This window comes from Echiichthys vipera (assembly GCF_963691815.1).
Source record: "Echiichthys vipera genome assembly, chromosome: 23".
NCBI classification, from domain to species: domain Eukaryota; kingdom Metazoa; phylum Chordata; class Actinopteri; order Perciformes; family Trachinidae; genus Echiichthys; species Echiichthys vipera.
In genome coordinates this window covers 6,184,870-6,198,212 of record NC_139848.1, presented here as the reverse complement: position 1 = coordinate 6,198,212, position 13,343 = coordinate 6,184,870, and the positions used below count along the sequence as shown (strand labels likewise).

Genomic DNA, 13,343 nt, shown 5'->3' with positions numbered 1-13,343 from the left:
TACGGTTAGAAATGAGTCTGTATTGGCAGTGATGCCCACTTGTCCAGGAGCTTTGGACCTCCAGTTTGGCTGACTAGAGGTGTGTCACAACACTCTGAGTGCTGCGGCTTTGTGTAATTATGTTGCGTAGTCCCCACCAGCAAGCATCATCGAAATCGTGTAAAAGATTAACACAAAAAACAGTTAATCTCGATCAAGATGCAGCCCGTTCCCATATATCTGCTGCTTTTTGAATAGTAGTCCTAAGCTTGCACCCCATACATTGTAAATGAGCTGATAAATGACATACAATTCCTTACGAACAGTCCCCAATATATTAAATTCATAAATCTGAACTGCAGACACTGTAAAACCAACGCTTTGAATCGGAGGCTTGCTCCTGTGCGTGTTTTTATCGATGCACTTCTAGCTCCGACATCTCTGCAGCTTCCGTTCTTGGGTTCTTCATCGGTCTACTGACCCTCATGACTTTAATGGGTTTTGGACATGCAACAGCCACCCACAGTCTAATTACCAATTTCCAAACTAATTTGTGATTTTATATCAAATGACGGCATTCACAGAGAAGCACAAAGAAGCACGCCAAATTACATTACCGCTGTGTTTTTCCGACTCTCCCAGCATGAAATGAGGTTCAGATGGTTGCTTCCGAATGTTCTCGGGACGCAAACTGTTGCCGGCTCACACAGGGGTCAGCCATTCTCTTTTATCAGTCGCTGTGACGTCAGCCGGTGCCCTCGGGAAGCAAATTTGCGACCCAGAGGAAAAGGCTCTTCAAGGAGAGGCGTGTTTGATTAATCGTATTGTTCCTGTCTGGTTCACCTTGCTCACTGAAGTCACCCTGGACGAAGCAGCCAGGACGGAAGTGCACTGAATGTAATGAGGCTGGAGCGTCCTTCCTCCCTTTCTCTCTGTCACTGTCTCTCTTTGTAAACGCCACAGCGGCACAGACGGACGTTTCATTCCTGCTACATAACAAAGGCCTCTGTCAACATGCAGCACGCAGTCAAACTCGCCTGTCTCTCTGTGTTGTCACACAACCACATTTAGCATTGCAGCAGACAGAGCTCTCCAACATTTAGCTCATTACTCCTGCATCACTCCCCGTTTCACAGCGACGATCGTAACATGCATGTTTTCAACGAGCGGTAGCTGCATTAGCTGGAGTTGACTGACTCTCTGCCTCAGGCTAGCCGAGGCTATTTTTAGCTCCCTGTCTCCCGATGCTTGCCCAGTGGGACTAAGAAGAGAGGAGAATGGAGAGAAGGACACAGAAGGAAAGGAGGGAGGAAAGAGGGAGATGGAGAGAGAAAGAGAGGGGGGGGGGCTGCTGGGTAACTAGGCTGCATTCAAGATTGATGGACCCTGTTGCCGAGGTATAGGGCACTTCTCTGCAAGTGTGTGGCGGTTGTGTACGCGGTTTGTTGCTTCATTATTGTCTATTTAGCCTCCTAATCTCGCGTATGTGTGTTTTTGCACACCTGTGCTCCCTCCACGTGCGCCTCAGGTATCAACTGCGCGGTCTGAACTGAAAGCTTATACGTTTTGTCTAACTAACCGCAGACAAACACATCCGTCCCCCCTAATTCCCCACACTTAGGATGGAGATGTTAAGCCGCAACCAGCAATTTGCGCAAAAGCCGGCGTAGAATCCCTCCGAGCCACAGGTGTCATCACACAGCTCATTTACATTGCAAAAATCCGCCAGCGTGTGTGTCATTTGATCCGGCTCGTCCAGAGATATCAACCATCATTGATGTGTGTTTGTTTTGGAGGGGCACGGATGTGTGTGGCGGCCTGTTCTCACAATATTTCCTCACCTTTTACATAAAGTCCGACAGCGTCTACGTGAGACCGCAGATTTGACCCGCGCCCCGCGTCTCGCAAGAGTTTGAATAGCGCCTGTTTTGAGGTTGTTTTTTTTTATCATTGATACATCATCCTGCAAAATCTGGCAGCTATTCGTGATGAGAGGGTTCAGGTAAACAAACATTGTGTGTTGAGATTCATTTGAACAGGACCAAACGTGAGTCCACACCCAAGTCCTCCCAGGGATTGGTGCATCATGGGTGCAGCCATTCATGCAAGGTGGTGTGAGACGAACACACACACACTCATTATCAGCGCGCCATGCATCTTCCAGCTTCATGGCTAATTAAGTGTGTGTGTGTGTGTGTGTGTGTGTGCGTGTGTGTGTGTGTGTGTGTGTGTGCGTGCGTGTGTGTGTGTGTGTGTGTGTGTGTGTGTGTGTCTGGTCCAGAGAGAATTCCAGAAATAGATCATGCACAGTGAGACGCTCGCCTGTTTTTTCTCTCTTTTCATCCCTCCAAAGGGATTTTACATGGGTTTTCATCTTCCATCCAAAGGAATAATTGCATGTTTGTGCGCCTCAGATGTCTTGAAGCCTTGTGCTCAGAATATATATGGATCAGGTGCTTGCGATTACTAAAAATACATACATATATATAGAGAACGTGTGTGCCAGTAGTCACAGATTTGTGTGCAGTCGCGATGCATGTCAATTCCATCCTCTCCTCTCTCCTCCCTTTTTTGCGCCTTATCGTTGTTTTTCTTCCATCGCCTCCTCTCTCCCCTCCTTACCTTGGTCTTCCCCCTCTCCCCCAATACCTCCTCCTCCTCCTACTCCTCCTCCTCCTCCTCCACCACCCTTTTCTGTCGCTCTGCTTTTTATAGCCATGTCTTCCCAGGGCTCGGCAGCTACAAAAGCCTTTTCATGTTGCCACTATAATTACAGCCTACACATTTGCACACACACACACACACACACACCCACGGACATGCATGCATACACACACACACACACACACACACACACAGGAGAGGAGCGCAGCTACAGCACTGTGTCTTTGTGTCTGTATGTGTGTGCATTGTGTGTGCGTTCTCCACATGTGCTGTTATACACAAAAGGGTGAGCTATTTTTACCTCTCTCCCTCCCTCTCCTCCTCTCCACCCCCACCTCCCCACCCCTCATCCCTCTCTGCTGCTGCTGCCAGCCACATTTGCTATGCTGAGCACAGGCAGTATCAGTCGAGCCCCAACATCCCTCCTCTCGCACACTGAACTCACACACAAGCACACAGGAGCTGATGAAGGCTGCTCCCTCGGTATCCCTCACATTTCAAGCTTTTTTTCGGAGCACCTCTGCAGCCAAGCATCTCTGCACATTCACAGCTCGCTCCTTTCGCCGGTCATGGATCGGGCAGCCGCTCAGGTGGCGGTAGCCGCGCCGTGGCATGTGCTCGCAGCTTTGCAAATGACCTGAAAGCCACGCTCGCTTGGACTGTGGTCTTAACTGCCTGATTAGCAGGTTTGTTGCAGGAAGCTTGTCTCAATGTTGCGGACCATATTTGAAGCGGAGTGTGCTCTCTCTCCCACAGAGGGGATCCTGGGAAAGGAGCAGCCGCTGGAGGTTCTGAAGACATCGGCGCTCAACCACATCCCAACAGGTTGGACACTGTGTGTGTGTGTGTGCGTGTTTGTGTGTGTGTGTGAGTGCATGGGCTTCTTTAAACCAAAGCCTGTGTGTGTGTGTGTGCTCCTACGTGATTTCACTATTAACCACATCCCGTATTACTTTGCATGCATAGGTGTTGTTCGCAGGATGTGTGTGATTGACGTGATTGTTGTGTTTTGTCATGTGATCTAATGTGGGAGCACTGTGATGGAAACAAACATGCTTAATAGATGTAAGTCTGAGGAAGAGTCCATGCTTACTCCTGCACGTTTTATTATTGCAGTGCCATTTTGTTGAATGAAACTACAGCCGCCCGAATTCAGGCACTGTGAGCTTATGGGAAATTGTTGTTAGATGAATGGCTGCGAGAAATACAATATACTGTAAAGCTAAATTGTGCATATCTTTGTGATGTGTTTGCAGCAAGTTCCTGAGGCAGGCGTCCCAAAACACATGAGGAATTGCTTTTTTAGGACCGAAAACATTGAGAAAAATAGTCTCTTCACCTCCATCTGCTGAAACCATGCCTTCTCCTTTGCTGGTGCACAGTCAAAACACCTCTGAGTTTTGTAGTGTATTTACAATAGCCTCCTCTACCTCCAGTCCATACAAATGAAGGAGTGAGGAAGAAGATGAAGCAGTGCAGAAATGAAAGGGGGCACAGATGGAGATGAGGTAATCTGAAGGAGAAATGAGTCTGAGGTAATAAATGCATAATGCATTTTCTAATTCCATAATGAGGGAGCTTAAATTGTCCTGTGCATTTCATTTCCCCCCCCCCCCAACAGAGAACAATTTGGATTTTCCGCTTAAGAAATAATGGAAATAGTAAAACGTGTGATTCATAATTTACTCCCTGTGCCGCTCTCCGGCGCTCGGTTTCAGTGATGCCACAGAGGCAGCGGTAAGCAGGAAGGCGCTGTTAAACACTCAGCAGCGGTGAGCTCAGCCAGCCTGTTGCTTTGGAAGAACAAATAAATAACTTCCTCCTTACTTTGACCCAAAGTGTCTTTCTCACGTCCCAAACCGGCGGAGGCCTCACATGTTCTCTCGTGTTGCTGTTGGGGTTGTTGTTCCGCGTGCCTCTGGCTAGGCTGATAAAATATTGAAATTCACTGGAGTGACTTCATCAGATATTCTCGAAATCTGTCGTCTTGGATACAGAGCTGCCGGGGCGTCCACGGTGGTAAGCGCGTGTGACCCAGGACAGTTTGGATGTGCACCTGTCTAAGAGCATTTAACACTGAAGCGGTTTCTTCGTGGAGATTGTTGCACATGTTGTAAAAGTCTGAAACGCTTTGTCATGTAACGTGTATGTGAGCAGATCCTGGTGGATACATTTAAGAACAGAACGTGCAGTTTGATTTCACACCAAATAGTGCTGGTTGTGTTAAAGTTGTACTCCATGAAAATTGATATACGTTGTTTCTAGCGGCCTCTTTGGCGGTTAGATGTAACTGCAAGCGAGCTCCATCTTTTCACGGTCACTAGTGGAATTTTTTTTTTTGCTCTTTTGTAAACTTTATTGAAACACATTTGCCTCTCCACTCCCAGTCCGTCCCCTATATGTTGCCCTCTTAAATCCACACACACACACGCACATGTTCCTTTTACACTTCTGCCCTTACTACAAACCTGTCTGAGAAGTTGGAATTTTTGATTACAAGTGAATGCAGCATAACTGTTGGTGACAATCTAGGCCGACAATTCAACGGCTGTCAGCAGAGTCACTAACATGGCAGCTTATTTACATCTAGCCCGAGAATGTCGCCACAGACACGCATATTAAAATACTCAGCACACAGGCAAGTTAAAGTGAACTCACTATTGGATAGATGAGAATCTCACAGTACAACTTTTAATAGCTATGCTTATGATTAACCATTAACCTCATGGTAAGGAAGGAGAAGCCTGTTAGACAATCGTTGAACTACTTTATCAGGCAAAAACATTCTAGTTTCTCGGATGTCAAGAGTGTTCTCTGTTGTTAATGTGTTATTCTTGGGTTAGGGCTGTTTGATCCTTCGTGTCACCTTTGGGGTGACGGTTTTATCGCTACTTTTTCAAGCTGGACCCTCGGTGCTGAAAAATGTAGCCAACATGAAAGTGCCACAGAATGGCCTGTTAAGGCTGGCTCCAGAAGTGAGTCATTCCTCATAGACCCCCATGTTAAAATGTCCAACTTACAACAGAAACATGTTTACAGTCTGTTGCAAACAAATGTTTTTGGTCTTTTTAATTTCCCCGTTCTTGACAACTTTACAGGCTGAGCTTCATTTTGGCTCCTTGGACGCCTGTGGGTCACATCACGGAGACTGGGTCCATATTTTATACAGCCTATGCCGTTTTACTGACAATTGATAATGTTCTTGGCTGATCGATTAATCGTTTGGTCTCGTCTTTCTGGAGTACAAGAGATTCTTAGTGTTTCTAACTCAAGGTCTTGGTTGTTTGTCTGACCAACCGTCCAAAACCAAAGTGACGAGCTGGAACAAGGGGACGTTTGTACGTGTAATCATATGATAATGGATCAGTTCAGCCATAAACCGACGTTCATCTTCTCTATTTGATCTGAATTCTTCATCTGCCTGCATGCATTCAAGATCGGAGTAGGTGCTTGGCTACAGGGATCACCTCTCACTAAGGCCAAGCGTGCTTAAAATACACTCACAGACCTGAACATGTCCCTGCACGCACTGCACCTCAACCTTCACACGCCGTCCCCACTCTTCGTCTCACGTGTTATGTCTCTGCCTCGCATTCAACCGTCTCCTTCCTCTTAATTTGCGGTGCAGGAGACCGTTGTATGATGTCATTCAGGCCGCGACAAGTCGGAGCTCGCTTTTGGCAGAACAAGACTCGCTACACCTCTGCGTGTCCCTCCGTCACGCCCTCGCTGTTCCCTTCCCTACCCTGTCAAGAGTTCTGTCTCCTTTCATAAGAGTTCACAGTGATCACAATCAGACTTTGTTGAAAGCGTATAACCAGGATTATCATCTCCAAGAGATTGTGTGGAGGCAAAACTCTTAATTCACAGCAGCTGAGAGAGTCAGCGGGAGAAAGTAACGTAGGCGGATGTTCACGCAACCCACCCTCAGAGACCAATCAGTAAGCCGACCGCAGCTATTTTCCACCATCAACAGATGTGCTACTTGTTGCCTCTCATCTCGCCCTGCTGCTAAATTCGCTGTGAAACCTTAGACAGAATATCTCCTCTTCTTTGTCTTCTTTTTGCATGCAAAAAAGGGAAAAGATGTCAGCCACATTTTTACTGAGGCTCTGCTAAGCTCAGTATGACATCTATTAAGCCTAACGAGTGTGGGACTGTGGGATATACTCTCTGCGAATCGAGTCTCAAATCAGAGACGCCAGCCCTCTGCATTGTCTGGTATAAATAGATCTGCAATTGGAGCCAGAAGAGTTGTGGAGTGCGCCCGAGGGGTTGTAAACAGATTGTGATTTGTTGCGGGGAGATGGAGGGAAGAAAGGTGGGAGGGAGCCACAGAAAGGGGAGCGGGGCCGGAGGATAGGGCAAGAAATAGGAGGATGGAGGGTGGTGAGGAGAGCAACCTGCTGAGAGGGGAAGCAGTGAAAGAGTACAGGTTCAGCGGAGGGAAGAAAAAAGCTTACAAACAGCAGAATAACCCACAGTAATGTAAGTGAGATGTTCAAATCCTGAGTAAATGTAAGTGTCTGGGAGATTCCCTCTCATGCTTCAGAAATGTTCCATATCAAACTGAAGGAAATTGTCAAAGGAAAGAAGAGAATTGGAGCAGATATGTGAGGTCTCTGCTCTGTTCCTGCATCAGTTTTCTAGAGAAAATAGCTTCGGTTTGACAAACTGGAATTGAACTGAAGTACCTGCTCTTGTCAAACTCGCGACGCAGGTGAGGTTGTCAGTTGTGCGAGACTCCTGGAAGCTCCTCCGGTCTCCCTCGAGACGGCGGGTTTCTCTTTGGTTTTCTCTGAGCGCCCCCATAGTGTCTTCTATCCGCGGCGCACATCAGTGAACCGAGGTACGTGTTTGACGTCACTGCTGGTACACAAAGATGCGCTGATATCAGAGTTTGTCTTTGTCTAGTGGCGGCCAAGTTAGTCTCATGGGCTTCTCATTGGTCATGAATAGCTATCTCTAGCTCGGGGTATTTTCAAGCTAGCCGGTGTAAATGGCTCTTGGTCGCAAGCCAAGGGAACAAAAAACATTTCTCATTAATAAAGCAGCAAAAATATATTTTGCCATAAGAAGATATAGTGGAGTAATGTTGCCTGTGTGCTGTAATCTGAGTTTATCTTTTGTTTGTTGCCAAGTGTCCATGTGGCTGTGAAAAAACATCTGTATTTCACGTATTGGAGAACGGTCTGTGAGAGCTTTGGGGAGACAATCGACTCCTTTAACTAATAAATAAAACACGATTTAGCAAAATGCAAAGAAAATAAACAATAAGACACGCAAATTCACCAAATCAGCACATAACAATCATGTTAAAAGAAACAGAAAACATACAAAATGTGCCGATGCATGTACACACATAAAACATTTAACTGAACTTCTGTAACAAAACTTCACAATAAAAGACTTACAATACAATACAAAGACTAGTACAATAATGGGATAAAAGACTACATTCACAAAGACATAATTTTGTTTAAAAGGAAACAACAACTAACAATTATCGAGTTCTAATCCCCTCATTTTCTTATGATCCTCCAGTATTCAAATATCTGTCGAGTGTCCATGCGGGGAAAGTCCTCACTCGGCTTCACCTGGAACCATCTTGTAGTTTTATTTGTTTGGGAAATGCAGGCAAATTCCAGGCCAGGAATTTGAGCGCACGGTATTAAACCACATGAGAGAGAAAGAGAGAGAGACGGTTGTTATAAGTATTGAGGGGGGGGGGGTGCGACTGAGTGGGAGAAGGAGGTATTCGATGCATTACAACTGGCGTGGAGGGTTTTCCTTGGCCTTAGAAGCAAAGAAAGCAGGTCGAGCGGGGAAGAGAGCAGAGAGGGTGAGGAGAGAGAGAGAGAGTGAGTGAGTGAGAGAGTGCTGTGTGTGTGTGTGTGTGTGTGTGTGTGTGTGTGTGTGTGTGTGTGTGTGTGTGTGTGTGTGTGTGTGTGTGTGTGTGTGTGTGTGTGTGTGTGTGTGTGTGTGTGTGTGTGTGTGTGTGTGTGTGTGTGTGTGTGTGTGTGTGTGTGTGTGTGTGTGTGTGTGTGTGTGTGTGTGTGTGTGTGTGTGTGTGTGACGTTGGTTCCTGGAAAAGCAGAGGGCTGCAGAATAAACAGGCTGCATGCCTGAGACTGCCCTGTGATGTCACCACTGGGCAAACGAGGGAGGAGAGAGAGAGAGAGAGAGAGAGAGAAGGAGGAGAGACGCCCATCAGGTTAAACAGGAGAGGGGATGAACGGAGAGCAAAAAGTGACAGAGGTGAAGAGCAAGAGGAGAAGTCAGATGAGCAGGAAAGGGAGCGTGCTGTCATTACCCTGTAAAAGACTGACGGAGGAAGGGAGGAGGAGGTGCAGTGATAGAGGAGGCTGTTGAAAAGAGGAAGAGGAGGAGGAGGAGGAGGAGAGCACTGATGGGTACGTTTAACGACACCACAGATTCCCACCTCTCTCTTTCTGTATCTCCCTCCTTTTGTGCGGCGAGCAATTAGCGCTGCCGGTGTGACAGACGCCGTACGAGGTGCGTTTGTGCATTTGCGTGCTTCACCATCAATAAGAGCGCGAGGCTGTTTGTGTTGTCAGGGACTCAATATCTGGAGAAGGAACATTTTGTACGGGGGGGAGAGTGTGTGCGTGCACGCGTATGTGTGCGTATGAGTTATGGATTTGCATTAGCCAAGATTGGAGCCGCAAGACGCTTTGACAAGTGCGGTTTTCTGTTCTCCTGTCCTGTCTCTCTTTTCCTTTTCCAATACCTCTGACGTTCAAAGACTGGCTTGCTCTTCTCCTCGCTGAAACTGATGTTAAATAAGAATAAAAAGGACACAAATAGAGAAGAAAATGTAGTTTTTTTTGCCCACACAGACGTCACCAGTCACAGTGCATGTTTACCTTTGACGTCAGCCCGAAACTGACCCTGAAGACTTAACATGGAGTCCTTGCTACTCTCAGCCTTCAGCCAAGACTCCTTAATAGCCGGCCAGACTCAGGATCTCAAACTGCACAGTGACTCATGCAGATCCAGGTAAAATGGTGACCTAGCTGCAGCAGACGTTAGTGAGAAGAGTGAGTTCAAAAAACTTGCTGTTAAAAGAAGTTTTCTACAAGTGGGGTTATTTCTGTGCTTTGTTTCTAAAGCAGACGTTCTCCGCGTAATGATTCATGATTGTAGGAGTCAGACTTTACTAACAAGCCCCCTCTCTCCTCCCCTCCTCGTCTCATCAGCTGCCAGCCTGTAACCGTCGTCGTCTCTGGAAATGAGCAAGGGCCAGGGAACAGCCAAAAGTGAGGGCGTCACTGCGTCGCATTAAATATTGGGTACCTTGTTAGTCAGATTCGCAAATGGCAAAAAGCTCGAGGCTCCTTATGCATAGAAGGAAATTAATAGTGGAAGAAAGCAAGAGTGTGAGGTGAAAAGGGGGAATGAAAGGAGTTATCTTATGACAGGGAAATGTCAAACCTCATGTCCTGGGGGCTGAAACAAACGGACAAATTTCCACTTTGTACGCATTGTTAGCAGATGAGAGGACCGTGCAGACTACTGGCTCACATGTTGTTGTTATCCCCGACATGACGGAAGCCCTTAAGGACCTGTTGCATGTTGTTGCTCTCTTCTTCTACGGCGTGGATGACAGTAGCCGCAAGGGTTTGTTTCACCTGCCGCACGGAAAAAACACAAAAGAAGACATGGGGCTTTTAAAGGCAAGTGAAGCCGTTTGGCTCCAGTTCTTCCGCATTCAGGAGGATGTTCAGAAGAAGTCCTTTCTAATTTGCATCTACCATCCATTTAAAGGATCTTCAATAAACACTTAAGGCTTTATTTTTCAAACGTGGCACGTCTCAGGGAATGATGTATCACACATCAAGGCGGCCCGACAAATGCAGGATACTTGGTCCTGTCTCAAAACTTAGAGAAATGAAAAGAAATCAGCAATTTTCCAATAAAAACAGATCCAGCAAGAGAGATGTGTCTGATTTTTTGTTAGACTCCCCTTGAAATCAGTTTGTCCTATTGGGCCTGAGTGGCTGTTTGACAACTAACGTGTATTTATGTTCATTTAAGCCTTCTAAAAAGCCACTTTCACACTTCAATTTGTGTGATTTTTGTCCAAGGATGGAGTGCAAGTGTGACGTCCTAAAAATAATCATAAGAAATCTCTCCAGGTTTTAGGCATAAGTGCTTCCAAGTGCCACTGGATAATGCTGGCTGTGTCATGTCTCCTGTAAGTGGCTGTGTGAGTGTATCCGCGTTTGTTTGGGCGTGCGTGTGGCTCCATAATCTCACCATTAAGTGTGCCAGCGATGGCGTGTTTGCCCCTTTTATTATGACAAAGTTCCAGGCAAGTATATCTGGCTCTCTCCGCGCTCTCTGTAAACATGTAGGTAAATAATCAGCCAATCGACTCCTATTTATTCAGATTTAATGGAGAGGAAGCGGCGTGATTGGAGGACTTCCTGTGCAGTGATTTGTGGGTGGTTTGGCCTGGCTCAAGGCCTGCACCTTTCCGGGTCAATGCAATCTTTGTCAGATGTCGCCCGGCTTCATGTGTAACTGCGGCATCAGTAATAGGTTGTGTGTGTGTGTGTGTGCAGCGTTCTGTTTTTTTTTAACTGACATCGATGCCTTTATTCCCGTAAGAAGATTCTGCCACATCTCATTCACAGAGAGGTCAGAGGTCAGGGTTAGCTGTTGAAACATGTTGATTTAAAAAATGGAAGATGGTCAGCGACGTGTGGACTTGAAGCTGCTGGGAGCACCACACCGCTGCTAAACGCCAGCTGATGCAGAGCACAGATTGATTAGTTGTGACAGATACTAAAGATTTGGACCGATTGTTTGGGATGGCAGGTCAAATAACAGCCAATACCATTCAATTACAGACATCTGTTACGTTGCCCATGGCTATTTATAGGTGTTTTATTATTCATGATTGTCCTGACGGCAGTTTCTGAATGCGGTCCGTGTGAAATCTCTCTCTTTGTGACAGTACTTGCATAAAAAAGCGAGAAAGTTTTGAAGCGTGGTGTTGAAAAGTGTTGAAGCATCGATGCTAATGACAGCCTTGCTCTTTACAATATGGAACCTTTAAGATTGCAAAGTTTTTAATCACTTTTGAGATCCTTTCATGCTTCAGAATTGGTGTTTATACCGTTGGCAGATGTTTCGTTTCTTCTGTATAACGCTCAATCTGCATCCTTGAGCTGGTACACGCATTAAATAACACTTTCAAGAGCTTTGATTCGGTTCCATTCAGCTCAACAATGCCTCTCCTTGTAGTTGTACTAACTAACTAAACACCAAAGTGTCTTGTAGGGTTTTTAAGCTTCACAGTGTTTTGGTCCCGTCTCCTCACATTGAACAGTTAGAGGGTTGATCCAACGTCGAAGAACACACAGGTGCGCTGCATGATTCCAACTCTGTCTCAGCCTCTCTCCATCTCCCTTGCAGTGGACATCAACTCGGCGCTGCCCCTGCGTCTCCCTCCAGCCGCCATCCCCATGGACCTGCGCGTGGATCATCATCATCAGCAGCAGCAGCAGCAGCAGGTGTCCTCGCTCTCCCCGTCCGGTCAGCAGTCGACGGGCCAGGCCGGCGGGGGCGGGGCGGGGTCCTCGGTGCGAGAGCAGCAGCTGCAGCAGGAGCTGCTGACCCTGAAGCAGAAGCAGCAGATCCAGCGGCAGATCCTCATCGCCGAGTTCCAGCGGCAGCACGAGCAGCTGTCCCGCCAGCACGAGGCCCAGCTCCAGGAACACATTAAGGTATATTATTTACATTGCTGAAGGGTCAGTGGATGCGAGCAGTGGCAGGATGGAGTTAAGCACGTTTACTCAAGCACTGTACTTAAAGTATAATTTCAAGGTACTTTGCTACTTAATGCTTCTACTCCACTACAGTTTGGAAGCAAATATTGCATTTTTTATTCCTCTACATGTATTTGACAGCTTTAGTTACTAGTTTGCAGATTTATGGTATTGATTCAAATCATAATCAACCAATCAGATAGCATGTATTAATGTAGCTTTAGCGACCCAACACTATAAAGCCGTTTAGCATTTTGCATAAAGAGTTCTTTAAATTTATTTGAATGCAGGCCTTTAACTGTTTAACATACTTACATGGCCTTCATTTTGTATTTGTGGATATGCAGCATATCCACCTCCTCCTCCTAAAGGCCAGAGTTGAGTATATTCGGCCTTTATTTAAAGGAAGATAGCGTCATCAGTTAATAAAGGAGTAGATCAGCATCAACAATGTACACGAACAAAAGTTGTACAAAAGAACCAGAGTAGGTTTTTACTGAGCTCCTCCAAGAGGAGACAATCCCAGTTCCCAGCAGCATCCTCGCAACTCAAACCTGTTTAAACTGAACTAAACAAAAGCAGAGGCAGCTCGTGATTTAGTCTGCCACAGGATTCTTCATTAACAGACTCAATTCGGCTCCGTCGGGTTTAAATCACTTCCCTCTGAGCGAGGAAGGAGCTTAATTTGCTCCAACTTCAGGGACGGATGAAAGCGATGTAAGGAGGTGTTCAGATCCAGAAAATGTGTGAAAGACAGAGCTTTTACTGCGCTGCTGCTGCTGCGTTACATAACCAGACCCTTATGCACCGGCCTTACTTTAAATATCCGCACCCAGCCTCACAAACTGTACATGAAGGAGCGAGCGTTTGACCCTTTCCCTGGATCAATCCTACAACGCGAAC

General features: G+C 46.4%; 1 protein-coding gene across 2 annotated transcripts in view; it reads left to right on the top strand.

Moving 5' to 3' along the window:
• LOC310964606 (histone deacetylase 4-like) overlaps window positions 1–13,343 on the top strand; it is a 53,563-nt gene that overhangs the window by 11,185 nt on the left and 29,035 nt on the right. For both annotated transcript variants that reach the window (XM_083937795.1, XM_083937796.1), the window contains exons 3-4: window positions 3,400–3,468; window positions 12,088–12,398. In XM_083937795.1, the coding sequence (XP_083793921.1) occupies window positions 3,400–3,468; window positions 12,088–12,398 (380 nt within the window). The remainder of the gene's footprint in view (window positions 1–3,399; window positions 3,469–12,087; window positions 12,399–13,343) is intronic.